Raw genomic sequence first — 24340 nt, forward strand, 5'->3', positions numbered from 1 at the left:
GGCTGAACAGTTCCAAATACATCAGTGTCTTTACAGCTCATGTAACATGCACTGTGTGAATAATCTACCTAAATATCCAAAAAGAGCAAGAGGTGATTTACCTGTTATAAAAAGAACTACTGCAGTGCTTAGGGGATAACATTTTTTCTTGCCTATTCCTGCGATGTCTGAGTAATGGCATGGCTTTCTGTAAGCAGTCTGATTTTACTGCTATGTCAGTGGGTACTACATCCTGGAAAGCAACAACTCTAGAGTGAAAAATTGTGAAGTCAAACATCAGTGCAAGTAAAATGATCTTCCTTGGATCTCTTGAGCATATTTTAACAAACCTTGCAGCAACAGGATGCTGGCTGCTGCTGTTACCTGCTTTACCTGTGGCAGGTTTGGGGCTGCGCCTTATTGTGTGACAAGGATGACTGTGTAGTTTCAGGAATAGGTTAGAAATGGATTTGTATGGGGTGGTTTGGATAGGGATGATCCTGCTTCAGGCAGTGGTTAGAATAGATGATCTCCAGAGGTATCTTCCAGCCCTACTTTTCTATGGTCTAATGCAGCTAATGCAAGTATGTAGATAGCCCTCCACAACAAGATCCAAATCTCATATGTGCTTCAATTTTTTAATATCTATTTACATTTGTGTCCTGTTTCCTGCATATCTGTCAAGGTGGAGAGAAGAGAAACTTGCATTCAACACAGCACAGATTTCAACTTGTGTATCTTGATGTTTTTGGACAGCAGGGACATACAATAAATAATAGCTCAACATCACCTAAAGTTGTGATCTGCTGTGTGTGATGTCCATAGTTGTATGTTGTCTCTATCAGTGGTGGTTTTCATGAAACGTGTTTAGACTAAACTGGCTTCTCATGGTCTTTTTCTTTCTCTTTACTCTACAAATCTACTTTGTAGCCTTTAGAAATCCTCTCAGCAGAAATCACCCCAGAAGTAATTAAAATATTTTGGATTTATATAGATCTTTCCCTGCCAAAGTTTTCTTTTCCTCTCTCTCTCTCTCCCCCCCAAATTTGAAGACATATGCAAGCTTCTTGCTAGAATCATATTGTCTTCCAGCTGTTTAAGTGAACAAAGCCACCCTACACAGCAATTCAAGAACAGAAAACAATGATGAATATCACATGTAATTGAAATATCTGTATTATGTTCTTGAAACTCTAAAACCTCCAAAATAGACCAAAGTCACATAATGCATCCAGTGTGTTTTGAATGAAACCAGCACTCCTTCAGTAAGAAGTCTACTAGAAGCAAGCAACTATTGTAAGTATACATGCCAGAAAGTCTGTAATTTATTTTTGAGCTTTGTGAAAGCATCTTTGTTCTGTTGGAAAGGGAGCACTTTGTACTTTCAGCCAATAATTTTTATCTTAACTCTATCATCTATTGAAATTCTTGCCTTTGCAGCCTGTATTGGCAAAATAATAATAAAAAGACACCCTTTGCCCTCCCAATCAGATACTTCTTTTCTCCTTGTGGTAACTGGTGTGGTAACATGAATGCATGTTTTAATTCCTTTGTCTCTTTTTGTTGAGTATAGAAAATCTTCATGTTATCTATGGAGTTATACCATACCTCCATAGAAGCACTGCCAGCATTTTTCCATCACATTTTAAATTGCTGGATGATTCAAAATGAGCTTTGAAATGTCACTTAGAAATAATTTAAGGGAAAATAAATCTGAAAAAGAAGTCTGAAATTTGATGAATTCTTTAGATTTCCTGTAAAAATGTAGATTATAACATTTCCTGGGTCTCCTACTATGCAAACACTTGGGTTTTGATAGCTTAGAAGTAGCTTACACTGGAAAGGGGACTTTCATGGCAATAGTAATGAGATAAATGAAAACATTGTCTCTGAGTATATAGTACAAATCCTACTAGCCCTTTAGGCCTGAAATTCCTGATGTTAAAGTTATCAAGTTTGTTTTCCAGTTGCTTACACAAAAGTGTTTAGTTTTCCCTGTAATGTGTAATCTTTTATATGCACAGTAGACTGCTCTAAAGAGACAAACCTTTCATAGCTGAGATCAGTGGCATATAAGGCCTAAATTCTATGACAACGACCCTTAAGTTCAATAGCAGCAACTCCTAAATTATGCTGCCATGAGAAGACTATTGATATTACCATATTTACCTAAATCAAAGATTACCCTGAATTTAAGATGACTCCCCAAGAATTAGACTCTATACATGGAAAATATATAAATTTGTTGTAATTTTCCTTGTATAGAGTCTCATTTTTAGACTTAAAGTTAACTTAAATTAATATCCCCAACTGCTGCAGCAGGGGAAGCTGTGGCAGTGGAGCAGGAAGTGGGGGAGGCAGTAGGAGGACAGGTAGTAGAGGGCAAGAGGTGGGGAGGTGATAGGGGGTGGCCACCACTGCTACAGGGCTGGGCTGGGCTACGACCTATGCAAACAAATGCTCCATGCCCTGGGCTACAGTGGGGACAGAGCCTGCCAGAGCCAGGGTGAGTAGGAGTTCCCCCCGCCACATCACCTCATACTCAATTCCAAGACAAGGGGAGTTTTTTCCCCATGTTGAATGGGGAAAACAAGCTCATCTTGGAATTGAGTAAATACAATAAATCCTTTTCTCCTATTCCTCCACCCCACACTGTCTGAGATCTAGGTGAATATATTCATTGATCTAGAAGGTGTTCATAGGATTTTGACAATTATTGGAAACACCTGGATCCCTTGGCATGTTACCAGCAGCAATGTCTTTGGAAATCCTCCATATCATTTGGAAAGACAGAATTAAGAATGCCAGCCCCCTGTGTCGAGCCCCTCTACAGAGCCTTCTGCCTGCCTTCAGACTAGCATGACTTACTCCCTGTTTCTATTTAAAATATGGGTGCTCAATGCCCAACCTGCAGGGCTGCCCATTGGTCTGGAAATCTGGCAGTTGGAGAGCACTGGCACTACTCCCCTGCTGCCAAATTTCTAAACTGGTGGGGAGCCCCAGGCTCTGCACTCTGGATCTGGGGCCTGATCCCAATGTGCAACACTGGATGGAGGCAGTGCCAGACCCCCAGCACCCAATTCTGGTATGTAGGGGTGGGAGGAAGTGGCACCAGGCCCCTAGGGCCCAATCCCAGTGGGAGGGAGTGGCACCAGCCTCTGGGGCTCGATCCCAGTACAAAGTGCAGGGAGCGGGCAGTGCCAAGCCCCAGCGCCTGATCTTGGCACACGATGTTTGATCCGGCCCATGGACCAGCCCTGCAGCAGTCTTCTAGCCCACAGGGCTAAATGGTTGAGCACCACTAATCTAGACCGTTTAACAAGTTAGCCTTATACATAAGACTCCTTATCCCTCTATTTCATATATATAAACTCTTGCTCTGAGAGAATAGCATGTTCCATGGAATAGGTGACAATGCGTGCTCTACTGCACTAATAAATACCAGCTTGGAGGGAAAATTGGACAGTTAAAGGTTCCTCTCCCTACAAGACATAGTTACCTGCTTTTGAGCTATATGACAAAAAATCATAGCAGGAGGCAGCCAAATTCTGTGTCTATGGAATCCACAAGGTCCTGACTGAGATTAATTGAGGCAATTCACATGTTTCAGAGTTTCTGCAGACTGAATTAGTTTAAATGCGGTTCATGTTTTCAAGTTTATCTCCACAATGAAGGCTAGAAACTTTTTTTTTTTTTGTTAAAACCTCAGATCTTGGAGTGCAATTCTGTGCCAAGTAGTTAAATTATGGAATATGGAGAGTCAGGACCCTGTGACTATACAACTAACTAAGCAAAACCATCCTGTAAGATTAGAGGATAACATATCACTTTCCTGATTGCATAGCTGGAGCAAGCTACAGGAGGGGGCCTTCTTGATGGACCGCCTTGTCATCTGAGGCAAGTGGTTATCAGTGACTTCATATTAAGATGACCAGACAGAGAATTCAGAAAACACTAAAGAAACAACTAAAGAAGAGTGTGCCATTTGCCTGCAGAAAAAAAAATAGATTTAACAGCAAGATGCGATGGGATTATAAAAGCATCAGATAAATCTTCACTGGTGGTGGTGAGATGTAGTGGAACAAGTGAGGAAATGTCTTGCAGTTGCCTACTGATCATAGAGCACTGCAGCTGAGGAAAAAGGCCACAATTCCACAATCAAGGAAGAGAATCATTTTGGCTAAAAATAACTCCAGTTAATGGTGAAGTGGAGGTAGCAATTAAAAATTGTGTGCATGTGTGTGCATGCATGCATGTATGAAAATACATTTTAAATGGTGAGGCACCAAATAGGTAAGCATAGGGCATCTCTACACATGCTTTTAGGCATGCCTAAGCTTAATGCACATTTGCCTAATGCGCATTAAGGCAATTTAGGCAAGCATCTACATGTCCATGTGCTAAGTTGCATTAATACGGTGTGTAGACTGACTTGGGACTCAAGTTAGTCCCAAATCAGTCAACATACACAGCGTTAATGCATCTTAGCATGTCTACACGTGCATTAATGAACTTTAGCTATTCACCCTGAATTTGATGCCTGCTTTTGCAGGTATCAGATTTAGGCAGAAATAGCCTAAAATTGCCATTTTTAAGGTGCATTAAGACCACACATGTGTAGACCCATACCTTTAATGTGCCTTAAAGATGGTTAATGCACCTTACATCGGCCCACATAGATGTGCCCATAGATTAGAATTTATCTAGAGTAGAAAATTGAGAAGAGATATTGAAGACATAAGAGAAAAACCCATGGCTGGCAGGCAGAAGGATAATGAAAATTGTGTGTGTCAAGAACAAAATCTTTCTAGCAAGGTTCTCAACCTTTTTAGACTCAAGGAACCCTTTCTTTTACTGTACACACCTCTCAGAGCTCTTAGCCTTCTTTTTTTTTTTGCCTACAGAAAAATAGTAGAGTAATTCTTCTGTTGTAAAGTACTCAACAAGACCACAACAGGTCAGAATGTTTTTGACATTATGGATTCCTATTTGAAATCTCTGGGTTTGTCTATGAATTGTGCATCCGTGATTGCACCTAACACTGCTAATATTGTGTGGCACCCTTAAAAGGATCTCACAGCAGCCTGGTTGATAATCAGTGGTATAATCTGTTACTAGAGAGGGAGAGTTATTAATAATAGTTCAGAAAGAAGGGCAGAAAGAAGGGCACTTAAGAGACTTACTAGGTCAGAGAGGCATGAGCTCTCATGGCCAATAACATACTTCATCAGATGCTGACAGTGATGCTGAAACAGCAGATATAGTCCATTAATATTCGCTATGTGTATAAAAATAAGCAGGATGATGTACCCCTCCCAATGAGGGTGAAGAGTATTTCCCAGTTCATTAATTTGATGGTCATCATACCAACTCAATGTTGGTGTCAATGGTGTTAGAGGAACTGGAGAATTTGCAAAACAAATACTTCCTCTGTGGGGCCTACTAACTAAAGTGACTTGCTCAAGGTCATGCAGGATAGCAGCAGCAGGATAGGAAAAGGAATGTAAACCTTTCAGGTTCCAAGCCAGCATTTATAGCCCTGGGCCATCCGTCTTCCTTCTCGACTATGAATAACTGAGACTGTTAAAGAAAAGTCTTGTGGAGATAATTTAATGTAAATTAGTCTAGATGGTTTTTACCCAAGAGCTGCTAAGGAGCTGAGCCACCTATCTCCATTGTTAGTGTCTTGGAGAACTGGGGAAATTCCAGAAGACTTCAAAAGGCGTCATGTTATGGCAATATTAAAAAAAAAAAAAAAATCAGTGGGATGAGACAAGCACCTTTGAATTTTTTGACCTGACATCCTAAACAAAATAATAGAGAAAATCATATAGCGGTGAACGGCTAATGAATTAAAATATAACTAATGCTAGTCAATATACAAGGGTTTTTTTGAAAACCAGGTCTTGTCAAACCATGTAATCTCAGAAAAATAAAATAATAATGTAAGAGTAGATAGAGATATAATAGTGGCAAAGTGCCTTGGCTCCGATACTGCATGACATTCAGACATGTTAAGTGAATTTAATGTTGGCTATGTGACAGATCTCAATAGGGGATCCCTCTCAAGCGTTCCTATTTGCATTCGCATTGATCAGTATTAGGTTCACCACTTATGTAGCAGGGCTTAGTAGTGGGCCTAACGTCTTCATCAACAATCTAGCAGTAAATGTATAAAATAGCTGCTGTTAAAACTTCTGGGGAACACGCATATTACCCAGGTGCCAAATCCTCATGAGGACATGGCAGTCATACAGAGCACCTTGGATCATTGGATCAACTGAGCCCTTTTAAAAATATATTTTAATAGACCTAAATGCAAAGTATTTTTTCTTGGGAACAAAGGATGCAGGATATACCTGTAGAATAGGGGACAGGATTGTGGAAAGCAGTGATTCTGAAAAGGATGTAAGGGTCATGATGGACAAGGAACCTGTCGGGACCGAGGGCGGTCTAAGGCTATGGCCAGTAGCCCGGACCGTCAGGTGGGGTTTTTCCACAACGGAGTAGAGTTAGGCATGGAAGCGTATTGGTTGTACAAAGAAAGCTTTACTTACACTGCCGATGGTCACAGTACAAGAAGAAAACTTGCTTGATTTACAGTTGCACACAAACAAACAGAAGTGAGATCTCTTCTCGCACCAAACAGAGATGAGTCGTCGATATACGACTCTGCACGCTGAACACGGGGGATACGTCAAATTTTCCACTATGTTGGGGAGTGGCTAGAAGCTGATCAGGCCCCTATATCCTCCTCCAAGATACATGCGGAGTTTGCTAGGCTCCACAGCGCTCTTAGAGTTCCCCACGAGATGGTTGTGGAGTCCTCCAACTTGGGCGGAAACTGCTCTAACCTTTTATATGGCTAGCAAACCAATCGCTAGCTGCCAGGTAGGAATAATTTAGAATTGACCAATAGTGGGACACAAATTTGCATACGTGTGGCGGGAACTCTTTTGCACCGGGGTTTTCTCTCTGCAGCTGAGAAATCCACCATGCAAAGAAAGCTCCATGTGGCGGGAAAATTCCAATGTGCCGAGGCACTAAAAATCATTGGGTTATGACAGAACCGAATACAGGCCCCCAATGCAAAGCTTCAACATAAAGGAGTAATTCATTCCTTGGTTGTATAAATGGGGAGTAGTGAGTATCATAGAAAGGAATAACAGTATGATTTTACCTCTGTGTATGGCACTGCAGAACCCAGTTCTGGAATACAGCAACCAGTACTCACCTCCACTTTTTGGAAAAGATTTTGAAAACTTGGAGAAGGCACAGAGAAGAATTTTAATAAATGTAGTACGCAATCAGAGGTTTAGAGCTCAGTCGGTTTAACCTATCTAAAAGAAGATTGAAAGGTGACTTAGTAAGTACTTTTGCCAGAAGAAAATGCTGTAGGTCTTTTTAAACTAGTGCAAGAAAATGCTGTAGGTCTTTTTAAACTAGTGGAGAAAGGCGGAACAAGAACCAATGGCAGGTAACTAAAGCAGACACTCTGAATTGGAGCCAAGGCACAAATATTGAACCCTGAGAGTGATTAACTACTGGAACAAACTACCAAGGGAAGCATTTGATTCTCCATCTTTTAATATGTCCAGTTCAAGCCCAAATGCCTGCCTAGAAGAGATGTTTCAGTTGAACATAAATTGTGATTTAGGGCAGGTCTGCCCTGCCTCCATGCTGTGTCTAGGAATGTTGCCATTAAACTTGTTCCATCCACTCACTGCCACACCGTTCATGACAAAATCCACCCCCAAACAAGACTGTAACTACCTTGGAGCAGCCCTGTGTCCATGCCAATATGCTCACTCAAGGCAGAGCTCAGAGTGGTGCTGGATGTGCATGCAGGGCTGGTCTAAGGCAGTTATGTTCTTTCATTTTTGGGAGTTGTCTCAGATAGAGCAGGAGTAGGTGGGTGAGGTGTTCTTCATGTGGAACAGCACAGAGACCGTTAGCCAAATGCATGTTATTTGATACAGAGATTAAGAGGTAAATGCTAAAGAGGTCAAACTTAGAGGCTCTAATGATCCCTTCTGGCTTTAAACACTATGAATCTATTAAATTAATCAAGCTTCCTAAGGCCAGTGGGTCAGTATGAACTTGGACTGTTCTGCATCTTGGATCATGCTGAGTTCAGAGATTAAGTCTTTGGGGTTTTTTTCAAGTCTGTAGTGGAAAATCACCAAATCGGAAATGGAGAATTGCATCCCTGGGGTTCTGTGCTCATCCCATTCAACCATGATCTTCTGTCTAGACCTCCAGTGCCTAGAGGGCAGCATAATGCCTTAACAAGCTGCTTCTATTTATCCAGCTCTTTTGTAGTCAGATTCTTCATCTATCAGACCCCGCCAGACTAAGCATTTATGCCCAAGGTTTCTAAAATAATAAAAATGTTTTATTTCAATCTGGGCACTTATGCCTGCCTTTATGAGAATCACAGCTCAGCTCCATTTAACTAGAACAGTGGTTTTCAACCTTTTTTCATTTGTGAACCCCTAAAATATTTCCAATGGAGGTGCAGACCCCCTTTGAATAGTAAGTGTGGGTATTCACATAGTTTTAATTGATCATTGTCATCTTTCGTGGACCCCCAAGACAGAGACTGCAGATCCCAGGGTCCGTGGGCCACAGGTTGAAAACCACTGAACTAAAAGAAAAATCACCAGTGCTAGTGAATAGCGAATAAGAGGAGCAGTAAAGAGATCCTGAGTATTTGGGAATGATGAAGGGAACCCTTGCACTAAATGAAAGACTTTTTGGCAGGCAGTGATTGTTCTTAATGTTTTGAATTAGGGCACATTTCTGAAAATAAGAAAAAATGAAATAGGCAATAAATATTTTTTATGTGATGTTCTTCTGAAATGATTAGGTGTAGAAAGAAGGTAAGTTTTATTTTATCCTTAATGAAAGAAATTTTTATTGTACAGTTAACTCAGGGGAAGTAATTGAGGTGTGAAAGCAGGTTGAAGCCAGAAATTTCCCAATTTTTTTCCTTAGATAAGACTAGGAATCTTTTTTTTTTTTTTTTTTTTAATAGCTAAGCTGAATTTTCTCACTAGACTCTAAGTTGATTTTTGTGGTAGGATCCCCTTTCCCTCACAGACACCATTTTGTTTTCACAACAGGCGGGACGAGATTTACTTTTCTATGTGATCTGTTATGTCTGGCTTGTGTGAATGTGTGCCCGTACTTTATATTAACACAATAACACATACAAGCCAGGCACAACAGATCACACAAATATATGCAAATAAGCAGCTGGCTGAAGTTTTTCAAGAACCAAATAAGAATTATTTGTCCAATTTCTACTTGTTTTTCAATAAGAATTGAGTATTAACAGTTCTTTGTGCCTTTGAAATCCTCCAGCTGCCATGGGAAGCAGTAGTCTCTTATATTGTAGTATTTTCCTACACTTGGGATAATAAAAAAATGCCATCTCCAGTGTGCGTGTGGCAAGTGTTGATAAATTTTGAATCTTGACCACTATTATACATAAAGCCAGTCAGCACTGGTGCAGTTCATCCTTAGGCAGAAAGGATGTTCCTCCGTGCCTTTATATGAAATATGAATGTGACTACTCAAGCATCTAAATCATTTTCTCTTGCCCTACTTTCATGTCAGGTTTTTTTTTTTTTTATTTTATTTTTTTGGATCAGTAGCAAAATGTACATCCTTATTTGATATTCTCATATCTTCTTTGTTTAGATCACATTAGCTACTATGCAAATAGGAAGTGCAAACGTTTGTGCTCAGGGTTTTCAAAAATATATGCCTGAATTTCGCTGCTTAAATACGGAATGCTAAGCCTTAAAATCCAGTTCAGCAAAGCATTTCACTATGTGCTTCAAGCCATCATTATACAGCCAAGTTGGTAAGGGTTGGCAAGTTAAGCACATGGAAATACTTTGCTGAAGAGGGGTGAACTGCTGTTGAGGGAGCCTGTAGATGGGAAAGGGGAGCTGCTGGGTCCTCTGCATTTTAAGTTCTCTTTTTAGAGGCTAAACTATGTACTAATTTAAGGCTCTTAAACTTTTTTAAAGCTTTTTGAAGCAACTCTCTTGGTCTTCACCTATTCTAATGAAACACAGAAATATGGTTATTTTTTAGGGCATTAGACCAGCCCATTCCAAGTCACTCCCTCCTAACAGAGCTGAGAGTTAATCACAGAGAAGGACATCCGAACTCTGGATATGTATTCACTACAGCCGCATTTCTCAACCCACGGGTAGTGCCCCAACAGTGTGTCGCACGACTATACAAAATGGTCGCAAACAAACTTTAAACATGGATCCACAAACTTTAAAAATGGATTCTCCTTTAAAGGTGAAAAATATGGGAAATGATGGCTTTTCCCTTGCAGGCTGGCAGAGTTCCAGCCTGCTTAAAGCCCCCGTGTCCCACACACCCACCTCCTGCCCCACAGCCTGGGGGTCAGCGGGTTGAGAGTGAGAAGCACCGGGTTGGGACTGGTCATGAATGTTTACAGATGGGTCCTAGTATAAAAGAAGTTGAGCACCACTGCCCTACAGAACTAGCTTCAGTTGATCAGCACCTGGGTGTGAGCTCTTATGTTAGCCTAGCCTGGGTGTGAGTGGTCACCCTGCAAAGCCTGGCTGTAATTTTTGGATACCATCTCAGGCAGCAGTCCCCAGTATTGGGTCATTAAGACCTCTGGAGGCATTGTGTGTAGTTCTTGCTCCTCCAGTTTGATATGCTGAATATTTTCTGGTGAACTGTAGAATGGCTGTTCTCCTAGGAGCATGGGGGAAATTCCTGCAAGGGCAATGGAGGACAATCCATCCATGAAAGTCTAGCTTGAGTTCTTAGTTTGAGAGCGAGTTACCAGTCCAAATGAAAGCAGCAGCCAGATTCTAATTCCTGTCCCCAAACGGGACATCCAGTCTACATTGACGTCGCCACTAAATCTGAGACGAGAGTTTCTTCGTGTTTGTAGCAAAAGCAAGGTGGCAAGGATTGCATGCTAGCGTAAGAATAGCAGCTAATTCTGCAGTGAAGACATACCCTGAGTTGCTGAGGGACTTCTTAAATAATAACTTATCTCTAATGAAAATACACTTTTAATTCTGAGAAACTCCCATTAGCCCTCCCCCGTTCCACCCTAATTAACATGGAAGTTTAGCTTTTTCACTCTTTTTCTTATTTCTCACTTAGCTCCATTTAGGCCTGCATCGTCTCTAATCCTGCGTAATGGTTTTTATTTTTAATACAGATGTACATGAGTGACCATAATTCATGGCTTGGATTTTTGGATGTAAAATTTCCCAAATTTTCCAAGATGATGGGAAGCCATCTGTCTGAATGGACTGCCTCATACAGGCCATCTGACTTCTATTTATTCTATTTAACGGAGTAGAGAAATAATGTTTCCGTTGATCTGGCCCTAAAAAACTTGCCACCTTCTGCTCTTTGGAGATGGAACGGGGATTATCAATCCTTTAAATTGAAGTGTTCTACAGTATTCTGGCATCCGTTTTTTCTTTGAATGGGCATTATCCCTCCTTCCAACATGAGAATTGGGGTATGGAGATGGGAAATGCCTTGTTTCCAGCTCATGCAAGAAGATTGCATCAGGAACTAAGCCAAGACATCCAGTTGAGTGCCTTAATCAGTAATCTTCCTTTCCTGTGGATTTCTGCAGTAATTGTATACACAGAGATGCATTCTTCAAAGTACCAAGAGGAACGGGGCACTTGTGGAAATTCCCTCTTAAAAATGTTTTGCCATTTGCATGCTTCATAATTTAATGGATTTATACTTTTAACGATACTAGTTCTGGATTTATACTTTAACAGCTTGCAAGCTGGGAATTTCATTCACAGCATATGGAAGTGGCTGTGTCATCTGAAAACATGGCATTCAAACCCAAGTGATTGTTAAGGTCATTATCTAAAGTTGTTTTTTTTTTTATTTCCTGAGCTACATGGTGGAGACTGCCTCTACAATGAGCTTTTCATAGGGAATTCATAAGGATCCCTGGGTGTACGCTGACAGTGGATGGAAATGGAAAGACAGAACAATATGTGCTTTGCTGTTTCGATCAAGTGCAGCACTAGAGGGGTTAACAGCTGCTGTTTTTCTGTGCGTACCAAATTTGACCCGTGACTCCCCTGAATGGAATGAAAAGGAACAGATTGGGGTGTGTGACCAGCCCTTTCATAAAATGTCTGGCAAATACAAGGAGGCTTTATTTTCTATTGGGTTGAGAAAGGGAACCCATGTATTGGAAACTGCACAAGTGTTCTTGTTCTGCCAAGCCTACAAAATTAAAAAGCTTTCCTTCTGGCCCATAAAGAGTAGTTCAGTAGCAGACACAAAAAGTTTGGTCCATATGCTGTGTAAGGTGAACTATGAATGCTGTAAAGGTTTCCAGGTCTTTTGAGAGACACTGCAAAGAAATTCTCCCATGATAAGGTAGTTTGTAATAGTAACTCCTTGTTAGGTGAATAGGCACAAAACACATCTTTGTTCATAAGGCTTTTTATTGTGCCAGTTGTCATGAGCAAAACCTGAAAGTACTTGAAAATCCATTAAAATTGCATTCACATAAAAAAAAAATGCCATCTCTTGAAAGTTCGTCTCTGAAGACTTTGTTAAAGTGAAACGTCGATATGTATGAGACATTTATGTAATTTAAGATTAATGGTTAACTGTTAAAATGCAGGTTTCACACACGCCTGGCTGCTGCGTAGCAGGAAAATGAAATACTTAAAAGTCAACATCCAAGTTGTTTTCTCGGGGTGAAATGTATCAAATTTCAGGCTTCTTGGGTATTAGTGCGGTGCATATTGGTGCTTGCTAATTGTCTGATGGAGGCTCAATCATGGTAAAATATCACAGCCCCAAACGAGGTAACTGTCTTCAGGCTTCACTAAGGTCTTTTAGAGCTACTTTTTCTGAGTTCAGATCTTCGCGCACCGCCCTGCGATTCTCCTGAACTTGGGGCTTACACAGGGTCCGAGTGAAAAGAAAATGTATTTAACTGAGCAAGGCAGGAATTGTTTTTTAAGGTTTTGAATACTTTGGATTCTCGGAGAGCAGTTATTAATGTTGACATATTTGGATTGCAACAGAGTGATTAAACTGGGTAGGATTTTATCACTTGAGTAGGCCGAGAACAAGTGCCTGAGTTCCCAAGTTTAAATGGTGCCTTGCCAACTATAAAACATTTGGCTGGTCAACAGGAAAAGAAAGGCTGCTTTTAAAGTACTGGAATGCATTTTCAATTAGTCATTGCATTGCTTAAAAAGAGAGCCATTGGGCACTGTGGGGTTGTGGCTTGGTAATGTGGGAGGGGAAACAGCCAGAAGAAGAGTCTTTATCAGGCAGCAGCAGACAGCAACTAAATTTGAGGCCACACTTGAATAGATAAGTTTGTTTCACAATAGGCTCCCTCCAGAGACAATTGGGGCTTAATAATTAAAAAAAGAGAGACAGAGACCCAAGCTTCTTCTAACCTAATATTTCTTTGCATGCAAAGCCCTGAGACATGGTTATGAGAGAAAAAATATGAGTGGTGGGAAGATGCTTTAAAGGGCAGATAATCCTCACCCGGACCTTTCCTTGGCTGTCTGATAACCTGATTATTGGTTATCCTGGCTCAAACTGATTGCTTTGGCAGACTCTTTCCTTGACTCCCTCAAATTCTTTTGAATGATGTGACCCCCTGCAAAAGCACTGCATGGCTGAACTACGCTGCTGCTTACACTTGTTCTACTGTTTGCTGTCCGACACAATTACATGCATAGCACAACAGGTCCCTGATGAACGAGCGCCTGGAAAAAAAATCATTTTGACATAAAATCAGCCTTATACACTCAGTAACTGTCATCTTTATCATTTTTTTTGGTGATACTTTGTCCTGCACTTGACCTGCAAATGCTTGTAGCTGACTAATCTGGAACTTTTCGAGTGCTTACAGCAGATGTGGTTATCTCAGCCAGGAAAGGGGACACTATTTTGAGGTTGTTGGTTTGGGGTTTTTTTCCTTGTGTGCATGTGAATGTTGTATTGGGGTTTTTTTAAATCTTTTAGCACCAAAGAAATTCTTGGAAGCCTGCTGCTTATTAATAGAGAACTGCTAACCTCTTTCTGGTGCTGCATTCAATACATGTTACAACAAGGACAGACCTGAATTGCATTGACAGGTAGGCTGGGATCCTTCAGCAGGTAGAGGAAACTTTCAGCACTATTGCCTCCAGGCTAACTGTAGTAAATTTTACTTTGTAATATTTTACAGATGTGATTGTCTGTTTGATGGGGAGCAAGCTGAAGTTCACTGATTTTTTTTTTTTTCCTATTTAAAAAAGAATTTAAAAGGGTAAAAGATCAGACATCACAATTACGCAGGAATTTGGCTAAAAGAGGGGAAAGTCCAGTAATGAGCCGCAAATTATTGTATCCAGGGCTTTTTGGTCTTGTTTGGTTTTTCGTCCCTATTGTTGCTAACCATTATTATTATTAACTATTATGTCAAATGCATGAGGCTGTTTTGGAAAATCCATCGCCTGTTGCAAATTTCTCTGTGCTAAACTTAACCTTCTCATCTTATTTTTAGAAAGCTTATAGTTGCTTTTTTTCAGTGCTGGAGAGAAATTGGCAAAATGTCAGTCAGGTCAGGAGAAAGAAGGATTTGACTTTATTTCCAGAGAGGGATAGTTTAAGAAGAAAATAATATAAATAACCCTACACAAGTCTAAATGAGAGAGGAAATATGTTTCTTGACTGTTGGGATATTTCTTTACTGTAGAGACAGTGGAAGAAGGTTATAAAATGCTCTCCAAGGGCAGACCAGGACTTTTGCAAAAGTGAGTGCAAGTAAAGCACGAAACACATTGACTAGAGATAATATTTGCGACATGAGCTAGGCTTTGTGGGCTTTGCAGATATGGAGATTAAATTGGGCTCCGAAATTTTGGAGGGTTTATTTAAGCAAGTTTCGATGTGGAGCCTGCAGCCTTGAACAAGTTGCTTTTCTAGGCCTCAGTTTCCCAATCTGTAAAATGGAGAGTAATGTTACATGCTCTCCATTCAGTGTAGATGAGGCATTATGCTATGTCAGTCGTAGGGCTGGAATGTTATATACAGGTGCTCCTATCCTGTGGTTTGGTTCAGGCCCATCTTTATGTGAGCTACATGGCCAATAATGAAATGATAAAGTTATTTATAGCCCTATAATAGGACCTGGAGTGAAACTAGTTCTCCCTTCTCCCAGCTTTAACTATATAACACTCATCTTTTATAATGTGACAAAGACCCATGATATGATTGATACAAAAGGGGAAAAAAAGGAAGTTTGAGGTGATAGGATATTTTCTTCTCTGTCTCCCTCTCTCTCTCCCTCCCTCCCTCCTTCCCCAATTCTGAAACATTGCTTAGGGTGAAAAAAGTTACACTTTTTTTTATCTTGGTAATTAACATGAATTAAACAGTGAGAGGCCTGTAAGGGAGTGATATAAATGTGGTTGGGGGGGGGGGGGTTTAAGTGATTTATTTGAAAGTGAGGTAAAGTGGAGAGAGTGGGAGAGGAGTATGTGCTTCCCCTATATTAGCAAGAGACCCCCAGGAAGCTCACATGCTTGCAGAGAGGAGGAAAAGAGGGAATGTATAATTTAGCCTTTAGGTAGAATCAAAGAAACATGAATTTTCCTTCACCACAACCATGAAACAAGGTTGCCAACCCAAGGGAATATTTTCTTAAATTTGCAATCTGCAAACTTTCTACTGACAACCAAACTTTTTTACTAGCATGTGTTTTACTGATATGTCTTAAATAATGTAAATGTAATTCTTCAGCCAGGCCTTGCCTCACTGCAAGATCCCAGTTAAAAGGGCTAGGTTCAAATTTAGGATTTAACATTAACCACAATAAAAAAAATAAAAGTTAGTTTGGTTGTCATTGGGGAAAAAAAAAAGTTTTCAGTATTTTTTTCTTGGTTTGGCAATCCTGTTTGACTGCAGCAATGGTTTTACATTGCACTGCTCCTGTACCCAGGTCCTCTATTAACCCTGATGCCCCGACCACAACCTGCTGCTTCATCCAAACTTACCCCTGACCCATCCTGGAATGGACCCCCAAAAATGTGTACCTGCAATCCAGCAATACTCTAGGCCAGTAGTTCTCAACCTTTTGCACCTTGCGTCCCACCAACCATTTTGTCAAAAAACCCTGGTCCCACCGTGATAAAAACAAAACCCTACTTTTTCCGAGAAGTGTATTTTTATATTTACATGCATTTTAGTATTATATTCATCATTAATGGACATTTTTAAGGACAAAAAAAGTCCGGCCTACATGATCTATGCGTCCCACTGGTTGAGTAACACTGCTCTAGGCAGACAAAAGGGCTGTCCACAAAGCATAGAGGGGTGCTGTACTGCAGGGTGCTGTACTTCTGCCTGGACAACAGGTGGCGGTGCTGTGCTCTACCTGTCCTTCAACACTGCACCAAGCTTATTGCAGACCAGGGATCTTCAATCAGATCCAACTGCTCAGAGTTTTTATGGATGGCTGAATTTTTGTATGACTTTTATCCTGAATTTTTACTAGCTTATGGACAATTGGCAATCCTGCCATGGAAGGAAGCAACAGATTGGATTGCTAGAGGAGGGCACTAATCATGTAAAGCACTTCAATGGGTTTATTAACAAACTATCTAACCACCTCACTGTCTTTAATGTGTTTATCCAAACGAGCGCCCTGTTTCCTGTGTAGACAAGGTATTTTGGGTAAATCCGGTATCTTTTATTAGACCAACTCAAATAGTTGGAAAAATTCTGCTTAGCAAGCTTTCAGGCACAAATGCCCTTCATGTTGCAGATGCAGAACTGCAGGAGAACTGGCATAAGGCATCTGTGGAGTAGCAGGGACTTTATCCTGAGTCTCTCAAGTTCCAGGCTAGGCTCTTTCTCACTGGACTTTCTTGCCTTAGGAATGCAAATTGTTCCTCACTTTCCCCGAGAGTTGTTTCTACTGGAGGACAGCATAATTTGGAAGGAGGAAAATGGAACAAGGGTTGTCCCTCTGCTAATGCATGGTTGGGGAAATATCCACCATTTGGTCCAGCCTGGCCCTTTCCAGAGGTTTGCCTGGCAGTTGCATGTTCAGTTCAGCGCCAGCATTTTCATTACAGGAACTCTAGAATCTCCTCCAGTGAATCAACACTGATGGGCAGGAGGGAACAATCATTTTTCTTTGAATGGGAGGTGTGAAGAGGAGAAAAAAATATATAGACAGACACATTCAAAAACCAGTGTCAAAAACAATCGTGCAAAAAATACAAAGAAAGCACTCATTCATATATATATTTTTAAATAGCGTATTGGCCCAGAAGAGTGCTGTTAAAATGCTGTGCACTCTAGTAATCTGAACAATGCTTGACTTTTTTTTTAAAGATGAGAAGAAAAAAAAAAAAAGAAACTGGCTTGAAGGATTTTAAATAGACACCTTTAAGCCCTTTCAGGCTTTTATGGGGATACATTTGACTTTGAATTATTAAGCTTGTTCTACAAAAAAAAAAAAAAAAGGAGCCTTGTCCAGAAACCAGGGTGCTTTGAATTGGAGCTTCAGTTTACAGAGCTGTTATATTTGAGGGGAAAAAATACAAAACAAGACAAAGCCAAATTTGTAAGGCTCTGAAGTTTTTGTTATGTTTGGTTTTTTTTTTAAAGGGGAGAGATGTGTATGCAGAGTGGGGAGTCGCTTTAAAAAGACCCTACTTGAAGTAGCAGAATCTAAACTATAGAAAAGAAAAGCATGGGGGATGGGAAATACTAAACAACCTTTGGAAAAAGGATATGAAAGCAAACCTCAGAGGCAGAAGAAATACCCAAAAGGAGAAGGCTGCAGCTTGCAGTAATCTGTAAATGATTGCTGGCAAAGTCTAGAGGCTTCAAGCTTGATCTGTGTTTGTTCCAAAAGAAAGCCAAGAAGGACGGTGTTAATAAAGAGAGATTTAACCGAGAGCTGTGCTTGGAATAAAGTGGGCTACAAAAAGGTCAAATTTGATCAGTTGGAGCAGATTACAAGGGCTTTAAAAGGTAGTGGTGAAGAAATGAAACTGGGACTGTGAAGCAATATAGCACAAGATTGATTTTGGGGGTGGAGAGAAGCTGGGACAAGTGCTTATCAGCTTGAGAAGTAGGAAGAGCTCTGCTGGGGCCGTTGTCATTCCCACACTGAGCAGAGTACTTGCTGCTTTTTGTGGTTAGCCTTCTCCGCAGCTTTTTTTTTTATCATTATTATTTATACAATGGTTTCTATAATCTCTGACTTGGATCCTCTGAAAAGCTGGAAAGTTTTAAGGTAGGCCTGTGTTTTCTTCTTTTTGGTACAGTCATCTTGGTTTAGCCCCCAAATTAACTGGAACTTGAGTTATAATCGAAATGTGAGCCCTGGGCTTAAGTAACAGAGGAGTTTCTGGTAATTAGATCCCTTTAAGATACAGAAAACCTTTAAGCAGATGTTTAGAGAGACTCCAGGGAGCATTTAAAATATACTTCTCCGTGTTACAGTGCAGCAAAGAAGTGCTGATCATTTTTTAAAGGGAGATTACTCTGTAAATTAAAGTTAATAGTAAGTCTAACACCAGTTGATACTGCAGCAGGATTAACTCTTTGCTTTCATTGCTTTGCTTCCAAAGGGAACGTTTTAAGAAACTTTTAATCAGCGAGAGGCGGTGCAAAAGTTGATCAGTAAGGATGGATGTTCTTGCAGGGAAAACAAATGTGCTGTTGTCTTATTTTGTGCTGTTGGGCATTTCAGTGGTCTGTTGCTTCTCTAAGGCATAGGCATGGTCTTTGCAACTTCTTCATGATTCTTGCTTTGCCCTCTATTTAACAAAGCCAGTGAGAAATATAAACATTGTAACAGCCACATTGTTTTTTCCTGATCTTTTTTACTCAGTGCAGAGGTTGTGAAAGTTTTATTTTAAAACTCACAGCCATTTAACAGGTCCTGGTTGGTGCTATTTTAGCTGTATGCTTGTTGAACTAATTGCATGATAAAACTTTGAAGAGTATTTTAGGGGAACTTCTGTTGAATGTTTTGACACCTTTTAAGTCTGAGTGGCGAAATCCAAGCAGTTTTAAATCTGATAAATCTGTTCCCGTTTTATGCCCTCTCTTAATACACAGGGTAGTACACCATGCTATTATACTTGTGTGAGGCTTCTGAAAGGAGTGCGACCCATAATTTTATATACTATCCTGTCTTTTACCTTTTTAGCATATGTCTTTTCAAAGTGCTGATTATGTTTGGTGATGAATTTGGAAACTGCAGAATATGAGTTCAAAACTTGAGCACTATTTTAATCACACTTCCTTTCTGGAAGTGTTCTCTAATACTTACAAGGTGTTGAGAGTATCTTCAGAAATGAAACTTGCCACTTGCTATCTGGGTCTCAGCTAGGATGTTATATGCCTGTCTGTGGTGCGAGAACAGGCACATCCATCCAAATACACTGTAAGTTTGTTTTGGGTGTTTCTCAAGTAGGATTGTTACTTTTCAAAGAGCTCCAGTGTATTTTTCCACCAAGCTAACTGCTACAATATTAAATTACTTTTAAACAGGAGAGAACTTTCCATATCCACTGCAGAAATAATGATACTGGATGCAACATAGGCATAAAATATGATAGTGTAGTTTGTGAGGCTTTATTGGCATAGGGTTTGGGAGGGAGTGAAATCTTGAGTTACTTATGCAAGTCACTCCAAATGAATGCTAGTAAAATGTTTTTGCAACACCACCATGTGTTTTTATATATGTCACATGAGTTACAGAAAAGCTATTTTAAGAATCTAAACTCTTTGAAACATAATTTTACAACATCTACTAAAGCTGTATTCCTATGTTAATAAAGTCAGGTGGGACTGGCTGAGCATTAACTGGGATATAAAGCTGTGGACTTCAAAGCTAATGTATTTTGGGGTAAAGAGTGTCTGTTGTTCGAGCTGGACTGAATTGTGCCTGTCCTGGATCGTAGGCTGAAGGGTTGTTGTTGTTGTTGTTGTTTCGTGGGGGGAGGAGGGAGCAGGAAATGCAGCATTTTGATGGTGGGAGAGGAAACATGTCTTAAGCTAACCAAAAAAAAAAAAGCCAATTTACTAACATCCTGAGGCTGATGAATTAATAGATCAAGGGTGTATGATTAAATTAATTCCTCACACATTCTTGCAATTTATTGCATGTATATCACATTATAAGTTAAGGTCTGGGAATACCAATTACATTTTCCAAACACATAAAGGTGATCAGCTGATGATAAATCCAAACATTATTTATGTGTTTGAATTTTAAGCAGAAGACCAAACCAAGAAAAAACATGTTACATTCATGTTTCTTTCTTTTAAATTTCAGCCTCTTTTACTTTTTCACACCATTTTCCCATTTCAGTTTCATTCTTCCTTCCACTTGAATATTCAAATTCCCTCCCTCCACAAAACTTGTACATGATTGAGTTGGCATGTTTCTTGCAAGTTGTAGAGCCGTGATTCTCCACCAGGGTGCTGGGGCACCCTACAGTGCTGCCACATCCTTTGAAGGATGCCACAAAGTCGGAGGAGATAAGTGAGGCCTAAGCGATGCCCCAGCCCCGTTGCCCATCCCCTGTGTAAGGAATTAAGCCCTATATTATATTAATTCATTTTTGAAATTGGGGCCACTCAATTCCCAGAAGTTTACAGAGGTGTGCCTCGAGTCCAAAAAGTTTGAGAACCACTGTCCTAGAGTATCAGAAGAGGTGGTTCTTTGGAAGAGATTTAAACGAGGTAAGCGTATGTCTCAGGCCAGCTCACATGTGGACAATAGCCATGTGTATAGGAAAAACCACATTTACATGGAAAAACAGACCAGCCAAGCATCAAAACTAAGTGGGTCGGGCCAACACACATAAAGGGCAGGAAGAGCTACATTGGGGTTAGGAGAGGATATCAGCAAGTGGAGGCTGCAGAACTAATAAGGGATTTCAGAGAGGAAATAGGACAGAATAGGGGGGTGCCGAAGCCGTATTATGCATAACAACGTTGCAGGCCCCCTTTCCACTCGCGTTTTGCTGCAATATAGGCCACAGTTCTTTCTCTGTGTCAGGCTCACTCGGAAAGTGTTATATTGTTAAACTCTGATGAATGGGTGTTAATAGTTCCCAATCTCCACAGAACAACACACAGAGTCTTAGTAAGGACCATGCCCCACGTTAAACTTGAGGCACATTACCTACACTTAAAATGGCAAGCATCCATGCATTCAAGCAGCAAAAAACATGCTAAGTGTGATCGTGTGGTACCAACATGATGACTTTTCATGGGAGGAGCATTCCCAGATCATATTAAGAAATGTAGTCGGCTTTTGTCAAACTGCTCCACAGCGGTAATACGAGTTCCAGACTGGTGCAGTGCCAGGGCTGGGGCAATCATCTGATTGTCAGTCCCAGCCCTCTCACCGAACTGGAGCTGGTTCAACACTGCCCCATGGACCCAGTGGGAGGAGCTGTACCTCTCCCAGGCTCAGCTCCTTGTGCCTCCGTCCACCTGCAGCAGAGACCCGGCCAGCGCAGTGTGCCAGGGGCAGGCACACCTGGCCTAGGCAGTGTTGGGCACATGGTGGTGAGGGCACCAGGCTCGGTGTATGTGTGTGGTTTGCATACTTCATAGGCAGATGTGCAAGCTGCAGCATCCAGTACTAGGTTAGGTAGGGGGGCGAGGGCAGCAGGGGCCCTGCAGCTCCAACCCAATCCAGAGCAAACTGAGATCACAGTAAGAATTACTGCTCAGAACACTTTCCAACTTTTAATATGGCACCATAATGCTAACTGTGATCTCGGATAAAGCATGTGCTAAGTGTTCCAGGTGACAGGGCCCTAAGAAAAACATTTCACACCTGCACACAGAGAAAACATTGTAAATAGCAGCAGCTATTGTCTGGTATTTGCAATATTATCAGTAGTTCTTGAACAGAAGCTGTTGCAATTTCAAAGTTATTACATGCTGCAGTATGAAGTATAGAGATTTACACATGCACAGGCAGACAGCAGCACTCTTCTGAATTCTTTCTCTCCAAGAAATATGTGAGATTGGCTCCAGCTTTAGGCTTTATCTTCTCTACCATAAAAAAAAAAAAGTGTGTTCTTAGCTCAGATTAGCTTGCTCCAGGTAAAGTCAAGGCATTTTGTCATTTTTTTTCACAAGGATTAGCAAATTAATTAAATGTTTGGAGCAGGATGTGTACCACAAGTGGCATGCAGAGCCTCTTTGTGGAAGGTGGCAGATGAGGCAGGGAGCAGAAAGCGGAGCAGCAGATCAGGAGGTGAGAACGGGTTGGAGTGGCACTCTGGGAACGTGTGGGGTTTAGCTTGTGGCATGCCTACGAAAAAGGTTGGCCCCCACTGGCCTACATGGTACCATGAATTTAACGTAGTAATTCATGCAAAAGCTACGAAGTTCCTTGATTTTTAAGAAGATTTTAAGGAGTTACTAAATCCATATTGGCTAACTTACAAACACACTCTTTTTGTAGTGAACACGTGTAATGTAGCTGTTTTCAATCTGTCCCACAGAATTGGGCTCTTGTAGCACAGCCAAACCCACCATTCACAATTAAAATACCGGTGAGGTCTCTCCCTATGTAAATTTTCCAAATCTGTTTCTAAATAGGTTTGGATTTTCATGGTTGAAGCAGTCTAAGCACTGGGTTGTTATAGTTGGTGAATGAGAGAAGAAGACATTTCAGCTTTTCATTTGTGATTACAAAACCAACAATACCGTGGAGGATTTTCTCTGGATAATAGCCAGCATATTAAGAGAAGTCTAGTTGGTCTATGGTGCTTAGTTTTAAAATAGGGAAGGGAGTTTGAAGTACAGCCTGTGCAGTTATCTATTTCAGTTCATGGCCTGGGACTTTCCAGGGATACTTTTTAATTGCAAGTGGTGTTGTGCCACGTGTACCTGCCACAGCTGTGTGTTAAAATGAGACGCCTATGGAAGTGAGTAATACGCAGAGATAGTTGGACTGGATAGGGAAGTCACTGCTGATTTTACTTCTGCCTCTGTGTTTCAGTAGGACCAATAGAGGGGAAATCAGTAGGGTGATGGAGAGGACTATTATGTTTTTTGAATTAAGTGGATGGAACATTTTAGTACGTTCTGGACAATCAGCGTGGAATTACCATTGAAAGAAATTTGTCTATAATTCCTCTTTCTCTTTAGGGTCCTCGGACCTACCCTTAAAAAGGGCCTGAGTGTAGAACACAATCCTGGAGTCTATCACTACCCTGAAAAGATAAAGGAATTTTGGACCTCATTTCCCTTGTAATTGCCACAATATGTTTGTTAAAAGAAATAAATATGCAAGAAGACAGGGCGTATACATCTGCTGTTAATTGAAAACACATTGAAAAAAATGCTTTCCCGTTTAACCCATTTGAAAATACAGGCCCTATCAAGTTCAGAGATGCCTGTGGAGGTCATGCAAGCCAGAGCCAGTTACACAAATGATAGCAGCTGAGAGGAAGTTACAACATTTTCACAAGCTCTCTGGGATTTTATAAAATTAAATAAATAGAATATAGGAGCGGTATAACACAGCCAGGTCCCTTCTGTTCTTGGGTCAGGCCTGTAACACAAAGTAAAATGAAAAGTACTTGCATCAAAGGCAAAACCCAGTGCTGCTAAAGGATATTTTCTTTCTCCCATATTTAGATTCATTTCCGTTGTGCGTGCTTAGTGAGTTTCTACAATTGCACCCTAATTGCACAATGAGCTATACTGGCAGTGTGATCTGAATTAGTATTTCTGTATTTGAGTTCAAGTAGTGTGCCAAGACAAGGCTCTTACAGGGTTAAACGAAAGACACAATTGAGAATTTTAAGCTATAGTACATAGATAGTGGTTCACTAAGAAATGGTGTTAGGGAGTTAGGAAATGTACACTAAGAAATGTATTTTTCTTATTTCTTAATACAATTTATTAAGAATTAAGCAATAAAATTTATTAAGAAAAATGTATTTTTCTTGCTTCTTAAATTCTTATTACACTAAGAAATGGTGTTAGAGATTTAGCAGTTAGGTGTTACCTAATTGGTGTTAGGGACAATCCTGTCCAAGGGGTCCATTTCTTTCTCAGTGCAGAATTATTCCAGATATATATTTCTCATACTTGTTACACCAGCTTAAAATGGGATTTCTACCATTGCCTAAAGGAGACAGTTCTACAGTCTTTTCAGAAATCTTCCTGTTTTAGATCAAGGCTGAAAGCGAGTTGACTACATAACCTGTTCATTTAAGCATGAGAAATTTTATCAGGGCTATTTGGAAGTTTAGCCATGTGACTATTAATACTATCCCCCATCATG

The 24340-nt window shown here is 40.5% G+C and overlaps 1 protein-coding gene across 2 annotated transcripts in view; it reads left to right on the forward strand.

Moving 5' to 3' along the window:
- The window catches only part of CELF2 (CUGBP Elav-like family member 2), a 773712-nt gene that overhangs the window by 270368 nt on the left and 479004 nt on the right, over positions 1–24340 (forward strand). The window contains exon 1 of one of the 2 annotated variants that reach the window (XM_059725764.1): positions 17886–18301. The exons of the other annotated variant lie outside the window; for it this stretch is intronic. Coding sequence (XP_059581747.1) covers positions 18249–18301 — 53 coding nt within the window. The 5' untranslated portion in view covers positions 17886–18248. Of the gene's footprint in view, positions 1–17885; positions 18302–24340 lie in introns of those variants that run through there. 2 annotated transcript variants of the gene reach the window in all.

This window comes from Alligator mississippiensis, chromosome 4 (genome assembly GCF_030867095.1).
Source record: "Alligator mississippiensis isolate rAllMis1 chromosome 4, rAllMis1, whole genome shotgun sequence".
In the NCBI taxonomy this organism is placed as follows: Eukaryota; Metazoa; Chordata; order Crocodylia; family Alligatoridae; genus Alligator; species Alligator mississippiensis.